The sequence below is a fragment of the Rhinoderma darwinii genome, chromosome 1 (genome assembly GCF_050947455.1).
Source record: "Rhinoderma darwinii isolate aRhiDar2 chromosome 1, aRhiDar2.hap1, whole genome shotgun sequence".
Lineage (NCBI taxonomy): Eukaryota > Metazoa > Chordata > Amphibia > Anura > Rhinodermatidae > Rhinoderma > Rhinoderma darwinii.
Window position 1 is genome coordinate 501,290,115 of NC_134687.1, and position 26,538 is coordinate 501,316,652.

At 40.6% G+C, this 26,538-nt stretch overlaps 1 protein-coding gene across 7 annotated transcripts in view; it reads left to right on the forward strand.

Annotated features, from left to right (window-relative positions):
• C1H5orf63 (chromosome 1 C5orf63 homolog) overlaps positions 1–26,538 on the forward strand; it is a 233,268-nt gene that overhangs the window by 149,483 nt on the left and 57,247 nt on the right. For all 7 annotated transcript variants that reach the window (XM_075835947.1, XM_075835928.1, XM_075835937.1 and 4 more), the window contains one exon: positions 9,094–9,150. In XM_075835947.1, the coding sequence (XP_075692062.1) occupies positions 9,094–9,150 (57 nt within the window). The remainder of the gene's footprint in view (positions 1–9,093; positions 9,151–26,538) is intronic.

The following is a 26,538-nucleotide window of genomic DNA, read 5'->3' on the forward strand; positions in this document are numbered from 1 at the left end:
TGGTGCAGAAAGAGTTAAACTGTTTCAGCACCATGGACAGTGACTACCGATCCCAATAAACATGAACCTGTAAAAAAAAAAAGTTCTGACTTACCGATAACTCCCGGCGTCTTCCTCCAGTCTGACCTCCCGGGATGACAATTCAGGCCAAGTGACAGCTCCAGCCAATCACAGGCCAAGCACAGCCTGCAGCGGTCACATGGACTGGCGCGTCATGCAGGGAGGTGGGGCCCGATGTCGAGAGGCGCGTCACCAAGGCAACGGCCGGGAAGTTCTCGGTAAGTACGAACTTTTTCTTTTTTTCACGGCATTCACTGTCGAGGGTGCTGAAAGAGTTAGCTCTTTCAGCACCTTAGACAGTGACGGGCGTCGACTAGACTCATCTCTATGATGGCGGCTGCGCGAAAATCACGCAGCCGCGCATCAGACACGGATGACACACGCAACTGTCAAATGGTGTTTGCGCGCGCAAAACGCCGCTTTGTTTGCGCGCGCAAAAACGCAACGCTCGTATGAATCCAGCATAAAAATAAAAGTTTTTGTTTTCCTATAAGAAGTCATTTATTATAGGGAAAAAATTAAAATGTTAAAAAAAAGTGCACATATTTGGTATCACCGTGTTCGTAACGACTCAAACTATGAAACTATAGTGTTAATTTTTCCGCACGGTGAACGCCGCAAACAAAATAAACGTGAAACTATGTCAGCATTTCTATTTTTGGTCACCACCCCTCCCAAGATATAGAATAAAAAGTGATCAAAAAGTCGCATTTACCCCAAAATAGTACCAATAAAAACTACAACCTGTCCCGCAAAAAACAAGACCTCCCACAGCTTTTTTGATGAAAAAATAAAATAGTTACGGCTCAGAATATGGTGTCTCAGAAAATAAATTATTTTATAGAAACTTAATTTTATTGTGCAAATGCTGCAAAACGTAAAAAAACCTATACACATATGGTATCGCTGTAATCGTACCGACCGGCAGAATAAAGTAAAATGTAATTTATTGCGCAATGTGAACGCTGTAAGAAATAAAGAATTTAAAGCGCCAAAATCGCAGTTTTTTGGTCACCTTAGCTCTAAAAAAGAACCTGTGGGGTCAAAATGCTCACTATACCACTAGAAAAATTCCTTGAGGGGTGTAGTTTCCAAAATGGGGTCACTTTTGGGGGCTTTCTACTGTTTTGGTCCCTCTGGGGCGTTGCAAACCCGACATGGCACTGATCGGGAGAAATTGCTTTACAAATGTTGGGGTGCTTTTTCGCCTTTATTACTTGTAAAAATGAAAAAATTCTGTTTCCACAGAAAAAAAGGTGTTTTTCATCTTCACAGACTAATTCCACTAAATTCTGCAAAAAAAACTGTGGGGTGAAAATGCTCACTGTACCCCTAGAAAAAAATGCCTTGAGGGGTGTAGTTTCTAAGATGGGGTCACTTTTGGGGGGTTTCGACTGTTTAGGTACCACAAGACCTCTTCAAACCTGACATGGTGCCTAAAATATATTCCTAAAAAAAAGGAGGCCCCAAAATCCACTAGGTGCTCCTTTGCTTCTGAGGCCTGTGTTTCAGTCCATTAGGACACTAGGGCCACATGTTGGATATTTAAAAAAAACTGCAGAATCTGGGCAATAAATATTGAGTTGCGTTTCCCTGGTAAAACCTTCTGTGTTACAGATTTTTTTTTTTTATTACAATTTCAAATGAAAATTTGTAAATTTCACTTCTACTTTGCCTTAATTCCTGTGAAACGCCTAAAGGGTTAAAATACTTTCTGAATGTGGTTTTGAATACCTTGAGGGGTGCAGTTTTCAAAATGGGGTGATTTATGGAGACTTTCTAATATATAAGGCCCTCAAAGCCACTTCAGAACTGAACTGGTCCCTGAAAAAATGGCCTATTGAAATTTTCTTGAAAATATGAGAAATTGCTGCTAAAGTTCTAAGCCTTGTAACGTCCTAGAAAAATAAAAGGACGTGAAAAAAACCCGATGCAAATATAAAGTAGATATATGGGGGATGTTAACTAGTAATTATTTTGTGTGGTATTACTATCTGTTTTACAAGCAAATACATTTAAATTTAGAAAAATTCAAATTTTTGCTAAAATGTGACGTTTTTCACAAATATTGAATTTATCGACCAAATATTTTCACTAACAAAGTACAATATGTCACGAGAAAACAATCTCAGAATCGCTTGGATAGGTAAAAGCATTCCGGAGTTATTACCACAGAAAGTGACACCTGTCAGATTTGAAAAAATCATCTGTGTCCACAAAGCCAAAACAGGCTGCGTCCTAAAGGGGTTAAATGCTGACATAGTATCTGCCATTACTACCTCTTGGGCTAGGGCATTTCATCGTTTGACTACTCTAACTGTAAAGAACCCTTTCCTGTACTGATATCTGAATCGCCTTTCCTTCAAACCAATGAATGTCCCCTGGTCCTTTGTAAAGTCCTTGGAAATAATAAATAATGTGCTAGTTCTTTGTGTTGACCACACATATATTTATACATGTTAATAAGATCACCTCTGAGGCGCCTTTTTTCCAAGCTGAACAAGTGATGGAGGATTAACTATTTACATATGTGATGTGGGGATGAAAAATGTTATAAGGGGGGAAACATGTTACATGTGAGGTAGGTGTGGAGGCAAAGCAATACTGGGCATAGATTGTATACATTTATTGCTTTTTATGCATGTGCTATATCTCTTAGAATATAAAGAAAGCTATTGCACTTGTTTTAAAGTTGTCAGGTCTTTGTCATTTCTGGCAAACTGTATACAGAAGTAGATATCTGATTGGCCACAGCGGTGGGTACAGAGCCTTGTGCACCCCTGCTTTAAATACATATCAAGGTTTTCTAGAAGCTGTGTTTGACCCTATCGATAAATTTGCCCCATCTGTAAAATTCCATAGAATATGTAAAATAATTCTATCGTTAGGCTTAATATTACTAATTTAGTGTTCTATAGCACGAGGAAAATACAGGGTTTGATTCACCCAAGAGACCTTTTAAAGAGTTTTGCTATCCTTCGCTTTGGCAATGTGTATTAGAGAAAAGTTTGATTCCAGCTCAACTTTTTCTACAAGGCATTAAAGGGTGTAGTGGAGCTATTAGAAATTGCACTCTCCCAGGCATTTATAACTTGACTTATATTATTATATAATCACTTTAAAAAAATAAAAATAAATAAAGATCCTTCCGAATGCCCTATATAGAGATGTGGTACATAAAATTAATCCAAAATTTTAGCCTTTTTTTGTTGTTTACTTTTTTTTTTATGCCAATGAAAATGTAAACTTCAGTATTGCAAATTAAACCTGATCTGATCCCATCTTTTTATTATCTATAAAATAAACACTATTTTCTAGTAAAGTACGGTCACATAATGGCTACACGTACAAAAAAAATGAGCTCTGCTGATACGTGCCTATTGTCGATGAAGTCTTTCTCGATGAAGTCTTTTTATAAATGTATGCTGCCAGTAGTAAATCAGATAATGCTCTTTATTTCATTCACTGAAGCAAAAATCTCTGCATAATTTATTTTCCTTTTTTTGTTTCTTTATACCCTTGTCATATATACACATGACGAAAAGATTGGCTTTGCTGCTGAATGCATTCTAATCTTCTCTTGACTTATAACAGTAATGGGCTGTAATCAGAGGAAAATAAATCCGTTTTTCTCCTGTCTGAGAATATAATTTAAATAAGCCGAGCTCCTGTAAATTGTCAGCGCATGACAACATCGTATCAGATGAAAAATGCTGACAACCTTTATATAAATCTATAAATAATTTCTCTTCTGAAATGCTCACTCTGAATGGTAAAGAGCCACAAAATGCTATTACGTTCCCATCATCAAACAGCCCAACTTGCTGAACAAAATGAATTTTTTTTAAATAAAAAAAAAGTTCAGGGCTGCAATAAATCTTTCTCAACCTGTATGTATTGCGAATTAAGGTGTAGTGGTGCCCAACTGTTAGGCTTGTTAAAATATCTAATAGTCAGGCATTTTCTATTAGTACTAACATAGAGTGCCTTGCAAAAGTATTCACCCTCATGGTGTATTCCCGGTTATTTTGCATCACAACTTGAACTAAAATGGATTTTGGATTTAAGCATTCACCCCAGAAAGTCAACGCTTTGTAGAGCCGCCTTTTACTGCAATTTCTGATTGAAGTCTCTTGGGGTATGTCTCTATTAGCTTAGCACATCTAGACACTGGAATTGTTGCTCATTCTTCCATGCAAAACCACTCGACTCCTTCAAGTTATATGGCTTGCGTTGGTGTACAACGGTCTTCAAGTCATGCCACAGATTCTCAATTGGATTGAGGTCTGGACTTTGACTAGGCCATTTGCGCCATTTGGAGACATTTAAATGTTTCCAGTTATACCACTCCAGTATAGCTTTAGCCATATGTTTAGGGTCATTGTCCTACTGGAAGGTGAACATCTGTCCCAGTCTCAAATCTCTGGCAGACTAAAACAGGTTTTCCTCAAGAATTGTCTTCTATTTACTGCCATCCATCTTTCCTTCAATCATGACCCGTTTTCCAGTCCCTGCCAGTGAAAAGCATCTCCAAAACATTATGTTGCAACCACCATGATTCACTGCGGGAATGGAGTTCCTGGGGTGATGGAAAGTGTTAGGTTTACGTCACACATAGCATTTCCAATAATTGGCAAAAAGTGAAGTTTTAGCCTGATCTGACCTAGTTCAACTATCTGCGGTTCAAACCCTGCGTGTCACCAGCCGTTTTGTTTAGATATATATTTTCCCCATTAATGTGAATGCTGTCATAAATGGTCCAATTTGTGCTGTTTTCGTTATAGGCATTTTAATACAATTATGTTTTTATGTAATTTTAACAGTTTTTGTAAACATTATGTAAACACTTGTACAACTTGTTCTGTCCGACCTTTGAACCGCCTATGTTGGCGGTTTTTTTCTTTTTTTCTAAATTCTTAGCCAATTCATTGTTACTTCCTCCATGTATATAAACGTGCAACTACCGCACTGTATGTATTGGCCTGATGAAGATGCCGGTCCGGCGTCGAAACGCGTAGCCTACTACTGCCTAATAAATTTACTATTTATTTATAATCTATTTCATCTGACATCCTTCACGAGCAGCGCCGTTTGGTCCTTTTTTCTCCGTTGGATTTGCAGTAATTCTTGACAACAAACTTTGTTTGTTTGTGCACGGATCTGGCAGCAGCTCTTTTACGTTTGTGACATCTAACTGGTGTCCATAACCCTAGGTGAGCAAATTTCTCCATCTTTGCCCCTTGGTTCTATCGCTTTTATTTTGCACTATGTGGCGCCGTGTCTGTTTTATCTGCTTCTAACTATACTTTAGCAAGGCACTCTATCTGTAAGTGTTAGGGCTTATTTACACAGACATGGTCCATTGTCATTTAGATGTATGGACCATGGAAACAGCAGCCATTATTTTTTACAAACCACTTAGAGGAGTTGACTAGTTTTAATATATCCTATTGGGGAAGCCTTGTTTTAATAGGGGGCACCTGTTTAGGATCATCATCTTTTGGCCAGAATTGAGAGTGACTGCAAAGACTTGTCCTGTCCTGCATTACATAGAGAGCCCATTAATTTGGGAACTGTGTAATGCAAGGACTTGCTGCCAGGTTTTCTCACAGATAACCGCTGATTACAGCTGACCGCTTGTATCTACTTGTTAAAAGGGTCCCTTAACCCCTTTAATCCCAGATCGCATACAACCCTGAGTTCTAAGGGAATTAAGGCGTAACTAAACGTTCGATCAACTTTTTTTATTTTCTATCAGCATGTGTAATATAAATAAGTTTTGTAATATGCTTTATTAATAAATTTGGGCTCCTTTTTGTGTTATATGTGTTTGAAACAGCCACTCTGACACTTTTCTACCACACTTTATTTCTTGTTTTTTTTCCTGTTGCTAGCAGAAATCCGTACACTGTTTGAATGTACTCGGTGTAAGGACTCTGCTGCCTGTGTGTACGGGTGGGTGGCGGCCCCATCCTGATGTCAGGAAGGTCTCTCTGCCCCTATGTACTATACAGCTCACTATAGAGCAGCAGAGCACAGGGAAGAGAATGTGATGCACTCTGCTGCTGTCCAGTCTATAGTGTGTGACAGGCGCTTCACTAGGAGAAGATGCGCAGGTCTGGCGAGTTTACAGGGAGCCGCCGCCAGTCCTGCACTTCTAATGAAGCACCTGTCACACACTATAGACCGGACAGCAGTAGAGCACATCACATTCTCTTCCCTGCACTCTTCTGCTGCCGGTTACAGCAGTGTATAGAGGGAGAAGAGCGGACAGGGAGCCGCCGCAGAGCTGAGCTGCTTTTTCTAGTGAAGCGCCTGTCACACACTATAGACCGGACAGCAGCAGAGCACATCACATTCTCTTCCCTGCGCTCTTCTGCTGCCGGTTACAGCAGTGTACAGAGGGAACAGGGAGCCGCCGCAGAGCTGAACTGCTTCTTCTAGTGAAGCGCCTGTCACACACTATAGACCGGACAGCAGCAGAGCACATCACATTCTCTTCCCTGCGCTCTTCTGCTGCCGGTTACAGCAGTGTATAGAGGGAGAAGAGAGGACAGGGAGCCGCCGCAGAGCTGAGCTGCTTCTTCTAGTGAAGCGCCTGTCACACACTATAGACCGGACAGCAGCAGAGCACATCACATTCTCTTCCCTGCGCTCTTCTGCTGCCGGTTACAGCAGTGTACAGAGGGAACAGGGAGCCGCCGCAGAGCTAAGCTGCTGCTTCTAGTGAAGCGCCTGTCACACACTATAGACCCGACATCAGCAGAGCACATCACATTCTCTTCCCTGCGCTCTTCTGCTGCCGGTTACAGCAGTGTACAGAGCGGATAGGGAGCCGCCGCAGACCTGAGCTGCTTCTTCTAGTGAAGCGCCTGTCACACACTATAGACCGGACAGCAGCAGAGCACATCACATTCTCTTCCCTGCGCTCTGATGCTGCCTGTTACTCTATAGAGGCGGAGAAACCTTCCTATGGGCAGATTGAATATTGCATACAGTACTGGCAAACATCACACAGTAAGACACGCCTGTGATGATAGGAGAAATTGATAAGAGTAATGTATTCACATAGAGGGACAAAAGTGCAGTTTAATTTTAAATTTTTGTTTGCGAAAGTTTATGTACGCTTTAGGTACATTGATAGACAGACCATTTTTTCTGATATTTACGTTTTCTATAATCACGGTGTCTGTTCCACAGGGCTGACACATAGCAAATGTCAGGCCAATGCTCAAAAAGGGGTCAAAAAGTGAGCACGGTAACTACAGGCCTAGAAGTTTAACCCCTATTGAATGTTTTGTAAGAGATGCTGTCCCAGAATATCTCAATGACGACAATAAGGATATAACTCCATATCAGCATGGGTTTATGGGGGATCGATCCTGTAAAAATAATCTGATCAGCTTCTATGAGTAAGTTAGCTCTAGACTGGACTAGGATGAGTCATTGGATGTCATATATCTTGATTTTTCTAAAGCATTTGATACTGTGCCGCAGAAAAGGTTGGAACATAAAATGAGAATGATGGGACTAGGGGAAAATGTGTGTAAGGGTGTACGTAACTGGCTCCATGATAGAAAACAGAGGGTGGTTAAGGTACGTACTCCGATTGGATCACCGTTACTAGTGGGGTAGCAGACGGGTCAGTATTAGGCCCTATGCTGTTTACTATATTTATTAATGCCCTTGCAGTGGGATTGCATAGTAAAATTTCACAACGGAGTACAGTATTATATTTCAAATAGATCTGAATAAGTTTAAGACTTTGGCAAAGAAGTGGCAAATGAGGGTTAACACTGACAAATGTAAGGTTATGCACTTGGTAAGGGAAAATACATGTCACTATTACATACGAAATCGGATAATACTGGGTAAAACTGACATGGAAAGGACTTAAAAATTTTAGTTGACCGTAAACTTAACTTTAGCAACCAGTGCCAAGCAGCCGCTGCCAAGGCAAAGAAGGTCATGGGGTGCATCAAAAGGGCCATAGATGAACATGGCGAGAACATAGTTTTACCACTTTTAAGTCTCTAGTAAGACCGCACAAAGATTATTTTTTACAGCTTTGGGCACCAGTGCACAAGAAAGACATAGTGGTGCTTGTGTGGGTTCAAAGGCGGGAAACTAAGGTAATAAATGGAATGGGTAGACTAGAGTACCCAGAAAGTTTATCAAAATTAGTATTTAGTTTTGAAAAAGGTAGCTGTGGGTTGACCTAATAACTATGAATAAATATATCAACGGTCAATACAGAGATTTCTTTCATGATCTATTTATACCGAGAACTATAACTATAACAATTGGCATCTCCTACGTATAGAGGAAAGAAGGTTTTTCCACAAACATAGAAGGAGATTCTTTACTGTAAGAGCAGTGAGACTATAGAACTCTCTGCCAGAGGAAGTTGTTATGGTGAATTCACTGAAAGAGTTCAAAAGAGGCCTGGATGCTGTTTTTGAGTGTAATAATATAATAAGCTATGGTTACTAGATTACTGGAGATGGGTTGTTGATCTAGGGATATATTCTGAATGTCATATTGGAGTCTGGAAGGAATTTTTCCCTAAGATGAGGAAAATTGGCTTTTTCCTCATGGGGTTTTGCTTTCCTCTGGGTCTACATTGCAGAAAAATAGGCTGAACTGGATGGACATAGGTCTCTTTTGCCCTTACCAACTATGATACTATAATATATGCAAAAAGAAAAAAACAAGAACAACATTTTTTTTAAAAAAAGCCTGGTATAAAGCAGCACATTTTGTTACTTTTTCACATTCCATGAGTCGAGTGCCGCTTTATACCAGGCTTTGTTTTTGTTTTTTTGTCCTTGTTTTTTTTTTTTGCATATATTTATGTCCTGGTGGCACTGTACTATTTCTACTGTACTCTGGCCTATTGCTAGAGATCCTTTAGCCTCTCCGTTATTTCTATGATACTATAATACTCTGATAAAATTTTAATACATCCTAACAATACTCTGTTATATGTGCTTAATTATTAACTTAAAAATGTGTTTAAATATTTACTTCTAGAACCCATGTCCACTATGTGATGAAGCTAAAGAAGTTCTTGCACCGTATATGGATAGGGTAATGTATAATTATTTGTCTATTTATGTAAATGAAAGAATGAGTATTTCGTTAAAAGTAAGAAGGGTTAGCGGTGTACTAGAAATGATTATGTAGGTGGTTGGTGCATGTGTGACCTACTATAGAAGATTTTCCTCAGCTTTGTAAGGACAGAAGATTGTTCATTAGATTGATAAGATATGTTTCCGAACAACCAAGATGAAGGCAAAAGCAGCCGCTTTGCAGGAAACGGCACACCACCTCCCCATCTCTAAACATTGACCTCTGAACATTTCATAGAGCATGCCCATTACACCCTCCCATAGAAGTGAATGAGTCTGTTGTGACTGAGGGTTTTATTATGCCCAGGTATCTGCTGCAAAGCATGTCTCTCTCGTACTGCTGTTCACAGCTCAGGCAAGTTGACTCCCCAAGAGAAAATAACATTTACACATTTAAAACAGATTACAGCAAAAATGCTTCAGTATAGATTTTTAATTAGTACCAAAAAATTAGATAATACATTCCATTTAGTAAATCAAGGCTTCAGTATCCCCGCTGCTTGCCAGCATGCCGCAAGCAGACCGTGGGTGGCACAGTGATTAGCACTGTTGCCTTGCAGCACTGGAATCCTGGGTCTGCATCCGACCCAGGGCAACGTCTGCATTGAGTTTGTTTTCGTGTTCTCTCTATATTTGCAAGGATTTTCTCCAGGTTCTCAGATTTCCTCCCACACTCCAAAAACATACAAATGGGGAATAAAGATTGGGGACAAAGCGTAATGACAAAATGTATACAGCGCTGCAGAATATGTTGTTTCTATTTAAGAAACAAAAATAAAAGAAATCAACAAACCCAGTGGGGACCCTGTGGCCCCTGCAAACTCTCTGTGTTCTAGGCAACCGACAGCAGTTTATTTCTCTGCCAGATTTAGAATATGCAGTTAACTTTCGGATTGTGTGAATTTGTCACATCCCCCTCCTTGGACGATGTGTGGCTATTATGTGTGACACACGTTGCACCTTATTTTTAAAGTGACATGTAAGTAAAGGAATCATTTATCTTTGTAAATATAATGTAAGCACATTTCATTGATTCTTTACTTTGAGCAGATACTAATAGAGTAAAGCTTTTTAAGACTTGTGCAAAAATATTACGTTGCTCTATACAATTCTAGAGAGGCATTGTTTTCCATCACCCAGATGGTGCTGTGACACTAGGGAGAAATCTAACGTATATTATGATAATAATGGTTACATTTATTTTTAAAATACCTCCTTTAATATGCAAAATGTTTTGTTATGATACAGAATTAATTAGAATAACACAATATTTTGTGTCAGACTCACTTTAAGACCAGACTGTTAATATTCTTGGCAGGAATAATACATTATATATGGGTAAATAAATTGAACCCATGAATCAAATTTGATACATTATCCCATCTCTAAACACATTTGTTTTCTTATTGAAAAACATATTTCCGAATCGGCGATGGCTCAGATTTCAGTGCCTGAATCCCAGCTTATTTTGTTTTACAAGTAGGAACCATGAAAGTAATTTGATATCATAATGCAAAACACAAGTCACAACGAATTATTGGTGATGATTGCTGGATTTCAGCAATATAGGTTGATCTGTCTGTCGTAGGAGCTGTCACACTTCTAAAGCATTTCATTTGCATTCAGATATTTTTAATGCTGTGTAGCTGCAGACAGAATGTAAGTATCAAAGAACAGCAGGAATCCGTATAGACAAGATGATAATCCTCATGCCTAATAGCTGCAACTAGATCTCTGGGAATGGAACTCTTATTTGATCGCTTCCTGTACAAGAAATTATGGGGTTTGACACTTTTTAGACATGAAATCGGGTAATGCCTGACTCTCAGGTGAAATCGTTTTTTAAGACTGCATGGACTTGTTCTATATAAAGGCTATATAATAATAAGTTATTGTATTTATATAGAAACTGGCCGTGGTTGAACTCTATTGGAGCAAGCATTTATGGCATGTCCCCTTATTCCTGTTTTACCATGATCGGATTGTCGCTGTAATGGCTTAATCACTTGGGGCAAATATTATTTATGGCTCCTAGCCACACGAATGTAGCAAGTTTCAGTGTTCTGTTTCCCTCAAATTCCTATCTAATATTCCTATCTGGTATTCCAGTGATGAAGTGAAATTATTATGGAGCAGAGAATTTAAGTTTTTATAATAGAGTAACCCAGGGAAGAACCATAGGTGATAGTTATTTGGCACAGTAAGGAAGCCCTGCATTGGTGGGAATTTTTGAGCTGGAAATTCCACCATATCACTGAACAAAGTTGCAGTGTCCAAACCAATTCAATGTTTGTCAGACATTTATGTATTATATTATTATCTCTAACACAGGTTCATCTCTGATTTTGTATTAATCTTGCCATACATGATCATTACAAGGCTATCAAACTATTGTTAATGTCACATATGCTAACTTACCTGGAATAGGATCTGGAATGTCATAACTATAATGGCCTCCGCTCCCCGTCTGCCCTTTACTGGCATCATATGCTTACCCCCCCCCCCCCCCCCCAGGGTCTTCTCCCACCTGGCTGGCGCCACTCCTCTTCTCCCAGGTCAGCATCTGGCGGCCATCAACGCTGTGCTCTGGTCCACCCAGCTTTCCCTGGGTATAAAAGGGTCCTCCCCTTCCTATGCTCTTAGCCAGAGTAATTTGTCTTATGCAAGCTAGTTTTGTCTGTTTTTGGTATATCATTGTTGTAATTCCTGTGTTTTTGACCTTCCTTGCCTACCGCCTGCCCTGACCTCTTGCTAGTGACCTGTTACAAACCTCTGCCGCCTGCCCTGACCAATTGCTAAGTGACCCGTTACGAACTTTGCCGCCTGCCCTGACCTTTTTGCTATTTCTAACCACGCTTACTTGTACTTCAGCTGTTACGTTGGCCATCACCAAGGGAGACTACTCTCGGGTCAACAACCTGCGGTTCCCCTGCAACAAAGTCCAGAACCGTGTATAAGGGTTAAAGGTAAATACCAGGGGTTTCCTTAGACTCGGCTCCCCGGTTTAGCCCCACTCCAATTCCCTTGGGGACAAAGAGGGTTCACACTAACCTTTGCTGACCCTGTGGCAGATTATCCCACTGGCCCTGTGACAATATGTGACAATAACTGATTAAATATGACTACATGCTCTTTTTAACCTATTATAGGTTTCTTTTTTTTTACTCATGGGGACACAATACTCACAGCCTGTTGTTCTCTAGTTTATATTTTATCAGTGCAGTTGTTTAATATACTAATAAACACACTACTGCACTGATTCTATGTGCTGAGAAAATTACATAAAATACAGTATTCAGGGCAAGAAATGTTAACAGTTGGTTCTGATCAATAATTGGTGTTGAAAAATAACATGATTAATGAATCATGGTCCGTGACCAATTAAGATCTTATGTACACGGCACATAGGCTGTATGGTTGACAGTCTATTACAAGACCATGTGTGTTGACATACAAAGCTATTCTTGTCTTATTAGGCTTCGTTCACATCTGCGTCAGGGCTCGGTTCCGTCTGAGTTTTTCGTAAGAACGGAGCCCTGATTGACACAAATGGAAACCACAAGTTTCCTTTTCCATCACCATTGATTTCAATGGTGACGGATCCGGTGCCAATGGTTTCCGTTTGTCTCCTACATTGTCGACTACGCTATTGATTCCGTCAAAACGACGGAACCCTTGCACAACTGAGACAAACGGAAACCATTGGCATTGGATCCGTCACCATTGAAATCAATAGTGATGGAAAAGGAAACCTGTGGTTTCCGTTTGTTTCAGTCCGGGATCCGTTCTGACCGCTCAGACGGAACCTCAGAATAGAGCCCCAACAGATATGTGAACGAAGCCTAAACATTGTATCTGATCGAGCATACCAAGATTTTTTTCTGTTGGATTTGTACAGAATCTGACAGAAAAAAATCCTCCGTATGCCACTGTATGAAATCAAACGCATAGGAAAGCACGATAAAGGTCCCATTCCTTTCTGTGTGTTTCCTATTATGGCTTCGTACAAAATGGAGCTGTGATACGGCCGTGTGCATAATACCTATGTAGTATATTTGCTGATAAAAAGCAGCAATCTAGTAAAGTTTGGGACTGCTGGATTTGTACTATGCAGGCATGAGACTGGCCCCATTGAACTTGTTGGAAAAGGGAACCCCCCAATCCTTCTTTTCCTTTTCACAACCTCCCCTCTTCTTCCTTCTACCAGTGTTAATGTTTTCCATAGCTACATTATTCTCATAGCTATGTTCATTGTTACTACATTTTATATATCAATTGTAATGTACCATTTTAACATTTGTTATAATCAGTTCAGTTTGTTGCTTTACTTATTTGTTTAACTGTTGAAAAAAGAAAACTCAAATAAAAACCTATTGAAATCCCAAAATACTAACATTTAACATTCAGCTGTATTAATCTGCACGCCTAAACCTGGTATTGTAAGGCACGCACTGCGTGGCCTCCCAGAAGAATATAGAAGCGTGCGGTGTCAGGTGGATACCGGTCTACTCTCCATATCTATCCATAATCAAACAAACCATCAATCAAAGTGTGGAAATAAAACCTGTTCCTCCATCTGGCACATGTTGTGCAGCTGAATAATCTGTCATGTGCTGTTTATATACGTCTGATCAAACACAGAAGCCGTGCAGAACTGCAATAATAGGAACGTTATCGGTCACAAAATGTTTATTTTTCCTATTCTAAGCAGGTCTTTACCTTGTCTGTGTCTTCTGTAATTGTGTTTGCAGCCATCAATCTTTTATAGTGTATGTGAAGCAGACAGTTTGTATCACAGACACAAACACTGCAGACTCCAGACTATACTGTTAGTATTTAACCATCTCATATATAATGAATATCCTGACTCATTTTCCACACAGCTGACTCTCCAGGTGGCCTCATCTATTGCGCTATTATTTGATGGACTCACAGGGAAATCGTATAAGAGGCACTAAACAATGTTCTGAGCAGCTTTTATTTTAGCAGTAAACCTTTTCTGCTTATTATTTTATCAGATTGTACACAAATGGTGCTAAATGTTCACAGTTTGCTTTAATAAGTTTGATCAGGAGTGGAAGTTGTTGCGGAAGTTTGGGCTCATGCACACGGCAGTACCCTGTGCATGGAGCCTGTACAGTTCTTTCGAACATAGCCACACGGTCTCCATTTAGTGCAATAAAGGCTCCGTCAGAGTAGTATGCGCTGCCGCACACAATGTCCTGATGCTGGCCTGACCCTGAGATAGTTAGTTTGGAGAAGAGAAAGGGCCCTGTGATATAATTGGGCCCGTTCCCTTCTACAAACTAACTACCGCTGGGGATAATTTTGATGGGCGGTAGCGACTCGGTCCCCTTTTCTTCTTTTTTTTTTTTTTTTTTTTATGGCCGGCCCCTGGTACTGCCCTGATGGCAGCCCAGGGTATGAGACAGCCAGCAGTGCATGTATTTTTCCAGGTTTCTGTTTGAAGTTTAGCAGATCAGTTCTTGCTACAGATTAGTATTTCTTCCTTCAATAAGCTTCAGGGCTTCCCACACAATTAGAGGTGCTGGCTGCACAGTGTTTTTTGGGGACTTTTTTCACCAAAGCATTTTTGCATTCTTTGTTTGATTAAAAAATGTCGGTCAGAACTTATAAGGCGATGTTCATGGCTTATGTGTAAAGCAGAAGAATACGAGACTAATTTTAAAGAGAAAACCAGGCTCTTGAAGCAGATTTGAAAAGTATTATTTTCAGAGCGTTATTGGCATTGTTCATTGGAAATGTTAAAAATTACATGTCTGTTTTTTTTTGTTTTTTTTTTACAAGGCATATTTTTACGCCATGTTGTTGTTTTGCTTTTTTTTTGTTTTTTTTTTATAGCAGCAGTGTAAAATTATGCCTCGTATAAACTACTATAAACTGTTTGCAGGCATTTTCAAGGTTTATTTCGGAGGGTAATACGACCATTTTATGTTCCGAAATACGCCAGAAAGTAAGCCGTGTGAACATGCCCTAATTCTGAACTTGCAGGCCCTTTTCACTCTTCAGAAGCTAAACTAAATATTTAACAACACTAAAGCTCTTATTTAAAGGCATTTGTGTCCTTTCAGGACACAGTGGTACATAATAAAGTACAGCATGCAGAATGATTTCACATATGATTTAGCATGGAAATAGTGTTTAACCCCTTCATGACTGTCATATGGCTATATATTTTCCAACTGCCAATGCCCCGTGCAGTTAGCACGTATATAGACGTTGACAGCCTGGATCGGGTTTATTGAGTGCGGTGCTGCTTCAGTGTGAGCAGTGCTGCACTCTTATGTCGGCCGGGGCTTTGAGAGCCCCGGAATACACCCCCCACTGTAGATAGTGCCACCCAAAATCCCCGCAAAACTCTCTGTAGATAGCGCCACCTAAGCTCCCTCCAGCATCGGAATCCCTGGCTAGCGCTCTGGCCGAGGATTCCCCTCCTAGAGGGAGCCCCCACCGTCTCTCCATCCTTGCTGTAGATAGTGCCACCCCCCTTGCAGATAGCAACCCCATCACTGTAGAGAACATCGCACACCCCACTGTAGATAGCGCCACCTGAACTGACTCTAGGAGCGGAATCCCCGGTGTCTGATCGCACTGGCCAGGGATTCCGCTTCTAGAGAGAGCCCCTGACGTCACTCTCCATTTGGACAGTGATGTTTGTGGCTCTCTCTAGGAGTGGAATCCCCGGCTGACACTCTGGCTGGGGATTCCGCTACTGGAGAAGCCCCTGGTGTCACTATCCATATATGGATAATGATGTCAGTGGCTACGTCTAGTAGTGGAATCCCCACTCTGCTTTTAGAGTTAACCCCTGACGTCACTGTCCATATATGGACAGAGTCATCAGGGGCTTCCTGTAGGAGCGGAATCTTCGGCCAGAGGGATTCTGCTCCTACAGGGAGCTACAGTGGTGCCATCTACAAGTAAGGTGTGCCATTTACAGGGGGGTGTTGCTAAATACAGGGGGGATGTTATCTACAGGGCGGTGGCGCTATGTACAAGGGGTGGCACTATATACAGGGGGTGTGGTGCTATCTACAGGGGGTACTATATACAGGGGGTGTGGCACTATCTACATGGGCACTGTGGCATTATATTGCCACTACCAACAGGGGACACTGTGGCACTACATGGGCTCTGTGTGTGGCACTATGTGGGCATTATCTACAGGGAGAACTCTGGCACTGTGGCACTTTTACAGTGGGCACTATGTATGTGTGGCACTATCTACAGTGGTATTGCGTCACTAGCTACATGGGCACTGTGGTGTTTTCAGGGGGTTGGGACAAAAAACCCCATACGATTTAAAATTCATCAATTTTTTTAACGTCCATGAAAAACGGGTGGCAAATGGCGGTTAAAAACGATCAGACGGACGGAAAATGGATTCAAATTTTGAGACACATTGATGCAAAACAGCCATGAAAAACTGACAGTTGATCCGTTGTTGACTGCGAGTTTTTCATGGTCGTGTGTATATAGCCCTCTTCACTCTCCCCTCCAGGGATTCAGGGTGACAGAGAGAAGAGGACTAATTGTTACAGAGCTCTACTGTAATGACGGGGTAAGGAGACAGACAGGTGAGCCCTAATCTACCTTCCACTCAGTCCCTGCCTACTTGAACGGCCCGTCCTAGGCGACGGCGTACAACTGGGCGACGGTCACTACGCTCAATATGTGTACAACAGACAAGGGTACACAGAAGCTAAGGGAAATGGGGCAGTTGCCCACGGCAACACCGTGAGCAACAGGAGTAGTGAACGAGCCGAGTCAAACCAGGAGTGTACGAGTTACCAAACGCAGAGCAGGAGCGTAGTCCGTAAAGCCAGGGTCAAAATGAAGCAAGGTCAATAATAGCAGGAGCAGCAGAGCCAGGAAACAGGAAAGAATCACAGGCAAAGACAAGCAGGAAATGAAGGTATAAATAGACCGAGGGCGGGAGCTAGAACCGTCTGGCCAGGCTGTGATAGGTTCTCCCACTCCTGAGCCTACCAGCCTGAGAGGTAGCAGATTGAGTCACTCTATCAGACCTAGGAGCAGGTGCAGACTAACCACGGGCGTCGAAACAGAAGCTGTGTCTGGCAGATCCTTTACATCTACAGTGTATGTGTGTGTATATGTATATATATATATATATATATAAGAGCAAAAATCAGGCAGCACTCTGTTTTTGTAGTGAAAAAAGAGGGTACTTTTATTGTCCCATTGCCTATGGGACAATAAAAGTACCCTCTTTTTTCACTACATAAACGGAGTGCTGCCTGATTTTTGCTCTTTGTATAATTGGGATCTTGGTCTATCCCTTTGGGCTTGCACCCACGCTATACCGGTGCTGCTGGATCCATTTTGTCTATATATATATATATATATATATATATATATATATATATATATATATATAGATAGATACAGTTTTCCAGAATTATTTGGACAGTGACACAATCTTCAAGATTTGGGCTCTGCATGCCACCACATTGGATTTAAAATGAAACGACTGATATGCAATTGAAGTGTAAACTTTCAGGTTTAATTCAAGGGGTTGAACAAAAATATCCTGTGAAAGGTTTAGGAATTGCAACCATTTTTCTACACAGGCTCCTCATTTCAGGGACTCAAAAGTAATTGGACAAATTAACCATAAATAAAAAAATGTTTTTTTTTAAATTCTTTGTAGAGAATCCTTTGCAGGCAATAACTGCCTGAAGTCTGGAACCCATGGACATCACCAAATGCTGTGTTTCCTCCTTTGTGATGCTTTGCCCGGCCTTTACTGCGGCTGTCTTCAGTTGTTGCTTGTTTGTGGGTTTTTCTGCTTTAAGTTTTGTCTTAACCCCTTAAGGACGCAGCCTTGTTTTGGCCTTAAGGCTCAGAGCCCATTTTTCAAATCTGACATATTTCACTTTATGTGGTAATAACGTCGGAATGCTTAAACCTATCCAAGCAATTCTGAGATTGTTTTCTCGTGACACATTGGGCTTTATGTTAGTGGTAAAATTTGGACTATATATTCAGTGTTTATTGGTGAAAAATTGCAAAATTTAGAGAAAATTTATAAAAACATAGCATTTGTCAGAATTTAAATGCATCTGCTTGTAAAACAGACGGTTTTACCACCCAAAATAGTTACTAGTTCACATTTCCCATATGTCTACTTTAGATTGGCATCGTTTTTTGAACATTTTTATTTTTCTTGGACGTTACAAGGCTTAGAACATAAACAGCAATTTCTGATATTTTTAAGAAAATTTCAAAAGCCTTTTTTTTAAGGTTCCTGTTCAGTTCCGAAGTGGCTTTGAGGGGCCTATGTATTAGAAACTCGCATAAAACAACCCATTTTGAAAACTAGACCCCTCAAAATATTCAAAACATCATTTAGAAAGTTTATTTAACTCTTCAGGCATTTCACAGAAATTAAAGCAAAGTAGAGGTGAAATGTGCAAATTTCATTTTTCTTGCTGAATTTCAATTGTATTCAATTTTTTTCTGTAACACAGAAGGTTTTACCAGAGAAACACTACTAAATATGTATTGTCCAGATTCTGCAGTTTTTAGAAATGTCACACATTTGTCTCTAGTGCGCTCGTGGACTAAAACACAAGCCCCAGAAGCAAAGAAGGACCTAGTGCATTTTGAGGCCTCTTTTTTATTAGAATATATTTTAGGCAGCATGCCAGGTTTGAAGAGGTGTGGAGGTGCCAAAACAGTAGGAATCCCACAAAAGTGACCCCATTTCAGAAACGACACCCCTCAAGGAATTCATTTATGGTTGTTGTTACCATTTTGACCCCACGGTTTTTACACAGCACGTATTTGAATTGGGCTGTGAAATTAAAAAAATGTCATTTTTTTCCAATAAGATGTCATTTTTGATAAAAAATTCTTATTTTCACAGTGAACAAAATACCCCATTCTGTTGCCCAATTTGTCCTGAGTGCAGCAATACCCCATTTGTGGCGATAAACTGCCGTTTGGGCCCATGGGTGGCCTCAGAAGTGAAGGAGCGCTGTGTGTTCTTTGGAGTGCAGATTTTGCTGGATTGGTTTTCGGGTGCCATGTCGCATTTACAGAGCCCCAGAGGTATCAAAGCAATGGAAACCCACCAGAAGTGACCCCATTTTGGAAACTACACCCCTCAAGCAATTCATTTATGGTTGTTGTTACCATTTTGAAAGCACAGTTTTTTCACAGCACATATTTGAATTGGGCTGGGAATTAAAAAATATATATTTTTTTCCAATAATATGTAGTTTTAGCTCAAAATTTCTTATTTTCACGAGAAATAAAATACTCAATTTTATTGCCCAATTTGTCCTGAGTGCAGCAATACCCCATTTGTGGTGATAAACTGCCGTTCGGGCCCATGGGAGGGCTCAGAAGGAAAGGACCACCATTTGGCCTACTGGGGATTTTCTGGTGCGAAGTCATGTATGCAGTAGCTCCTGAGGTACCGGTACAGTTGAAACCCCCAAGAAGTGACCCCGTTTTAAAAACTACACCCCTTAAGGCATTCATCTAGAGGTGTAGTGAGCATTTTTATCGGAGACATACACCTCATAAACTAATGTGGGTTCTCACGGGTTTGGCAATACCCTCAATGTGGCTGTTATCAGCTGCCTGGGCACACGGCAGGGCTCATAAGGGAAAGATGAGGGTGATAAGATGTGCGGAGTGCATCAGGGTAAGTAAAACTGGGGTAGATTAAAAATCTAGGGATGTATGATACATTTTGAAGCACTCTTTCCTACGGAGCCTTAGTTTTTCGGGACGCGTGTCACATTGATATATTGTGTCCTTCCTTATCCCCCTCTTATAGCAGACTTTGTACCTCTTTTGACTTTTTCCTTTCTTGCCAGTTTGGGGAACTTCTCCTGGAAAGTGTTGCCCTGGTACGATGCGTGTGGCCCCGCTTCCAGAAGTACTGGGAGCCTCCCTTTAAAATGTACCAAGTACTCATCAATAGAATTACACGTCTCGGTGTTGTATGCTTGGGAAAACCGGGCACTCAAACGGTCTAATAGGGGTCTCCGTTTATACAAACGGTCAAAACTTGGGTCGTCTTGGAGTAGGCGATGCTCATTAGGAGAAGTGAAGTATTGCCTCATTTTTATTTTTTTTTAGGTTCCAGTTCAGTTCTGAAGTTGCTTTGAGGGGCCCATATATTAGACACCCCCATCAAACACCCCATTTTAGAAACTAGACCACTCAAAGTATTCACAACAGCATTTAGAAAGTTTATGAACTCTTTAGGTGTTTCACAGGAATTTAGAGCAAAGTAGAGGTGAAATTTACATATTTATTTTTGTCAGAAAATCCTTTTTATACCATTTTTTTCTATAACACAAAAGGTTTTACCAGAGAAACGCAACTTAATACTTATTGCCCAGATTCTGCAGTTTTGAGAAATATCCCACATGTGGCCCTAGTGCGGTAATGGACTGAAGCACCGGCCTCCGAAGCAAAGGAGCACCTACTGGATTTTGAGGCCTCTTTTTTATTAGGCACCATGAAGAGGTCTTGTGCAAAAACAGTGGAAACCCCCCAAAAGTGACCCCATTTTGTAACTAGACTACTTGAGGAATTCATTGTAGTTTTCTTGAGGTGCATGCGGCTTTTTGATCCGTTTTTATTCTATTTTTAGGTGGCGTGGTGCCTAAAAATCAGCAATTCTACTATTGTTTTTTTATTCTATTTTTTTTTACAGCATTCACCGTGCACTATAAATCACATATTCACTTCATTCTGCAGGGCGATACGATTTACGGCGATACCCTATGTTTATAGTTTTTTTTATGTCTTATGGCGTTTGCACAATAAAATAAGTTTTGTAAAAAATCATTCACTTTTTGTGTTACCATATTCTAAGAGCCAGAACTTTTTTACTTTTCCATCAATAAAGCCGTGCGAGGACTTATTTTTTGCGTAACGAACTGTAGTTTCTATCATTACCATTTTTAGGTACATGCGACTTTTTGATCTTTTTATTCCATTTTTTGGGAGGTGAAGTGACCAAACTATTGTGGTACGGTTTATTATTTTCTTTTACGGCGTTCACCATGCGGAATAAATAACGAAACAGTTTTGTAGTTCAGGCCGTTACGGACACGGCGATACCAATTATGTATAGTTTATTTGTTTATTTACCTATTTTTATCAATAATAAAGGACTGATAAAGGAAAAAGGGGGATTTTTACTTTTATTACTTTTAAAACTTTTATTATCTTATTTTTACACATCTTTTTTTTTTTTACTTTTTTACTTTGTCCCACTAGGGGACTTGAGGGCAGTGTATTAGAGCTGTCAGCTACTCACTGACAGCAAGCATAGTGGGTCCTGACTTTGTCAGGACTCACTAGGCTTCCGTCGATGGCATAGCCGGACGCCATTGTTTGGTGTCCGGTTGCCATAGTCACCATCACCGGCCGCTATCGTGTAGCAGGCCGGCGATGGTAGCTTAACCCCTAAAAAGCTGCGATCCCTATTGAACGCGGCTTTTAAGGGGTTGATTAGTGGTGACACAGCGATCGGTCCCCGCTGTAGGAGCTGCGGTAACTGCTGTACGAGACAGCAGCTGTCACAGCTCCTGTATGTGTCGGGAGAACGGCCGAAACGGCCATTACTCTCGTGACGTACTATTAGGTCATGGAGCATGAACTATACAGCTACCATGACCTAATAGTACGTCCAGGAGCGGGAAGGGGTTAAGCAAGTGAAATGCATGCTCGATCGGGTTGAGATCTGATGCTTGATTTGGCCATTGCAGAATATTCCACTTCTTTGCCTTAAAGAGAATGTGTCGCTAGAAATTTTTTTTTTTTTAGTTAAACAGTATATACATGATTACACATTGTTCTAATTTTTATTTTTTTTTCACAAGTCAGGAAATATTATAAATTAGATTCTAATTTATAACATTTCCATGTGCTGGTCACTAGAGGGAGCAATTCCCAAAATTGCAGCATTGGCATGTGATAAAGCAACCTCATTGCTTTATGCTGCAAAATTGGAGAAGAGACAGTCGCTCTAGGGTGCTCAAAAAATCCCCCTCCTTTATTCTCGCTAGTGCCAGGAGAAAGGAGGGGGTTGAATGTTCAAACCTCCTACACTGTGTGCCGCCATTTTTTGAGCGAATGCACAGTGTAGTAGGCTTACATACAGTGGTAATCACACAGTAAAACACAAACATACACAAACATAACTTACTTGTTCCTGCCGCTGCCGCCGCTCCCTCCACTCCGTCCGCTCCCTCCGCTCCTAGTCCTTGCTTCTGAACATATGTCCGGAAGCCGCGACCGGAAGTAGTCATCTTACTGTCCGGCCGCGGCTTCCGGTCCACATGAAAATGGCGCCGGATGTCGCTCGGCCGAAGACCTTCCTTTTGGACTGTGTGGGAGCGGTGCATGCACTATTCCCACACAGACGGCGTACACTATAGTGAATGGAACGGCTCCCGTTCGCATTCTCTATGGGGAAGTATGTGCCGCATTACATCTCTGTATGTGTCGTTAATCGACACACAAAGATGAAAAAAAAAATGGCAGCCCCCATGGTGAAGTAAAAGTAAGAAAAAATGAAAAAAGTAAAACACAAAAACACAAATAAAATGTATTTTCATAACACACTAAATCAAATTTATATGAAAAAAGTTTTTTTCGCGACACCTGTCCTTTAAAAAAAAACCTCCTGGGTTGTTTTCGCAGTACGTTTTGTGTCATTGTCCGTTTGTACTGTGAAGCGACGTCCAATCAACCTTGCTGCTTTTGGTTGAATCTGAGCAGAAGGTCTATCCCTGTAAACTTCAGAATTCATCCAACTGTTTCTGTCTTCAGTCACATCATCAATAAACACTAGTCACCCAGTGCCTTTGGCAGCCATGCATGGCCATGCCACCACACTGCCTCCATCATGATTTACAGAGGATGTGGTGTGCTTTGGATCATGAGCCGTTCCAAGCCTTCTCCATACTTTCTTCCTCCCATCATTCTGGTACAGGTTGATCTTAGTTTCATCTGTCCAAAGAATGCTGTTCCAGAACTGGGCGGCTTCTTTACATGTAGTTTGGCAAAGTCTAATCTGGGCTTTCTATTTTTGAGGCTGATTAATGGTTTGCACCTTGTGGTGAACGCTGAGTATTTGCTCTCATGAAGTCTTCTCTTTATGGTAGATGTAGATATTGATACACCTACTTCCAGGAGAGTGTTCTTCACTTGGGTAGATGTTGTGAAGGGGTTTTTCTTCACCATGGAAAGGATTCTGTGATCATCCACCACTGTTGTCTTCCGTGGACGTCCAGACCTTTTGGAGTACACGAGATCACCAGTTTGCTCTTTTTTTTCTTTTCAAGAATGTACCAAACTGTTGATTTCGCCACTCCTAACATTTGTGCTATCTCTCGGATGGATTTCTTAATTTTTTCAGCCTAACAGTGGTCTGTTTCACTTGCATTGAGAGCTCCTTTGACCTCATGCTGTGGGTTCACCGCAACAGCTTCCAAATGCAAATGCCATACCTGGAGTCAACTCCGGACCTTTTACCTGCTTAATTGATGATGGATTAACGAGGGAATAGCCCATGCAGCCCATTAAATATCTTTTCAGATAATTGTCCAATTACATTTGGTCTCTTGAAAAAGAGGCAGCTACATATTGAAGAGCTGTAATTCCTAAACCCTTCCTCAAATTAGGATGTGAATATCCTCAAATTAAAGCTGTGAGTCTCCACTTTAAGCCCATATTGATTACATAACTATATATTCAATATGTTTTGGTAAACGGCTAAAAATGACAAAACTTGTGTCACTGTCCAAATAATTCTGGACCTAACTGTGCGCGTGTGTGTGTGTGTGTGTGTGTGTGTGTGTGTGTGTGTGTGTGTGTGTGTATATATATATATATATATATATATATATATATATATACTACCGTTCAAAAGTTTAGGGTCACTTAGAAATTTCCTTATTTTTGAAAGAAAAGCACAGTTTTTTTCAATGAAGATAACATTCAATTAATCAGAAGTACACTCTATACATTGTTAATGTGCTAAATGACTATTCTAGCTACAAACGTCTGGTTTTTAATGCAATATCTACATAGGTGTATAGAGGCCCATTTCCAGCAACCATCTCTCCAGTGTTCTAATGGTACATTGTGTCTGCTAACTGTGTTAGAAGGCTAATGGATGATTAGAAAACACTTGAAAACCCTTGTGCAATTATGTTAGCACCGCTGTAAACAGTTTTGCTGTTTAGAGGAGCTATAAAACTGACCTTCCTTTGAGCTAGTTGAGAATCTGGAGCATTACATTTGTGGGTTTGATTAAACTCTCAAAATGGCTAGAAAAAGAGAGCTTTCATGTGAAACTCGACAGTCTATTCTTGTTCTTAGGAATGAAGGCTATTCCATGCGAGAAATTGGCAAGAAACTGAAGATTTCCTACAACGGTGTGTACTACTCCGTTCAGAGGACAGCACACACGGACTCTAACCAGAGTAGAAAGAAGTGGGAGGCCCCGCTGCACAACTTAGCAACAAGACAAGTACATTAGAGTCTCTAGTTTGAGAAATAGACGCCTCACAGGTCCTCAACTGGCAGCTTCATTAAATAGTACCCGCAAAACGCCAGTGTCAACATCTACAGTGAAGAGGCGACTCCGGGATGCTGGCTTTCAGGGCAGAGTGGCAAAGAAAAAGCCATATCTGAGACTGGCTAATAAAAGGAAAAGATTAATATGGGCAAAAGCACACAGACCTTGGACAGAGGAAGATTGGAAAAAAGTGTTATGGACAGACGAATCGAAGTTTGAGGTGTTTGGATCACACAGAAGAACATTTGTGAGACGCAGAACAACTGAAAAGATGCTGGAAGAGTGCCTGACGCCATCTGTCAAGCATGGTGGAGGTAATGTGATGGTCTGGGGTTGCTTTGGTGCTGGTAAAGTGGGAGATTTGTACAAGGTAAAAGGGATTTTGAATAAGGAAGGCTATCACTCCGTTTTGCAACGCCATGCCATACCCTGTGGACAGCGCTTGATTGGAGCCAATTTCATCCTACAACAGGACAATGACCCAAAGCACACCTCCAAATTATGCAAGAACTATTTAGGGAAGAAGCAGGCAGCTGGTATTCTATCTGTAATGGAGTGGCCAGCGCAATCACCATATCTCAACCCCATAGAGCTGTTGTGGGAGCAGCTTGACCGTATGGTACACAAGAAGTGCCCATCAAGCCAATCCAACTTGTTGGAGGGCCTTCTGGAAGCATGAGGTGAAATTTCTCCCGATTACCTCAGCAAATTAACAGCTAGAATGCCAAAGGCCTGCAATGCTGTAATTGCTGCAAATGGAGCATTCTTTGACGAAAGCAAAGTTTGAAGGAGAAAATTATTATTTAAAATAAAAATCATTATTTCTAACCTTGTCAATGTCTTGACTATATTTTCTAGTCATTTTGCAACTCATTTGATAAATATAAGTGTGAGTTTTCATGGAAAACACAAAATTGTCTGGGTGACCCCAAACTTTTGAACGGTAGTGTGTGTGTGTGTGTGTATGTATGTGTATATATATATATATATATATATATATATATATATATATATATATATATAATATATTACATTACAAAAAAGTGTTTTTTTTTCTCCTGTTTAGTGATTTTGTCTGCTCATAATGAAAAATAAAAACACAGGATTAATTAAACTAATACTCATAAGCCTCATAAGTCTTGTAAAAAAAAAACAAAGTAAAAATAGTTGTGATATTCAAAGCGTTTCCAAAGATATTATTGTTTAAACAAGTGCATATCAATAATGGAAAATTTTACCTGGACACAGGGGCATCAATGACCCTTGGTCATGAAAGGGTTAAATAACACTGCCGAATCCTTCAGTGTATGGTCTAAAGTAAAATGGAATATCTGAAACATTATTTGATGGTCTGTAAAATGTATGTCTATTTATCATTGCTTAATCTTTTTCTAATAATATCATTGATGCCATCATGTGGTACGCATGAAAAAGAGGGGTTGGATGTACTGTAACTACTTGTCATACCATCAGATATGTCAGGGCAGACGCAGGGAGCAGAAGGCCGCTGTGCAAGAAGAGTTAATGAGCCCCATGTTCTCCAACAGCTCAGTATAGATCACCCACTGTCTCTTTCACAGTCCACCAGTAATTGTGAGCTATGAAATTCACTATCTCAGTCCCTTACATGGAATCTAATAGACAGTAGAAAGCTGCTGGTAGCTTTTTAGGTGGCAGTGGGCCCCCTTATCTACTGGGTCCCCGTGCAGCTGCACAGATTGCACATATGGTATGTCCACACCAGAGATA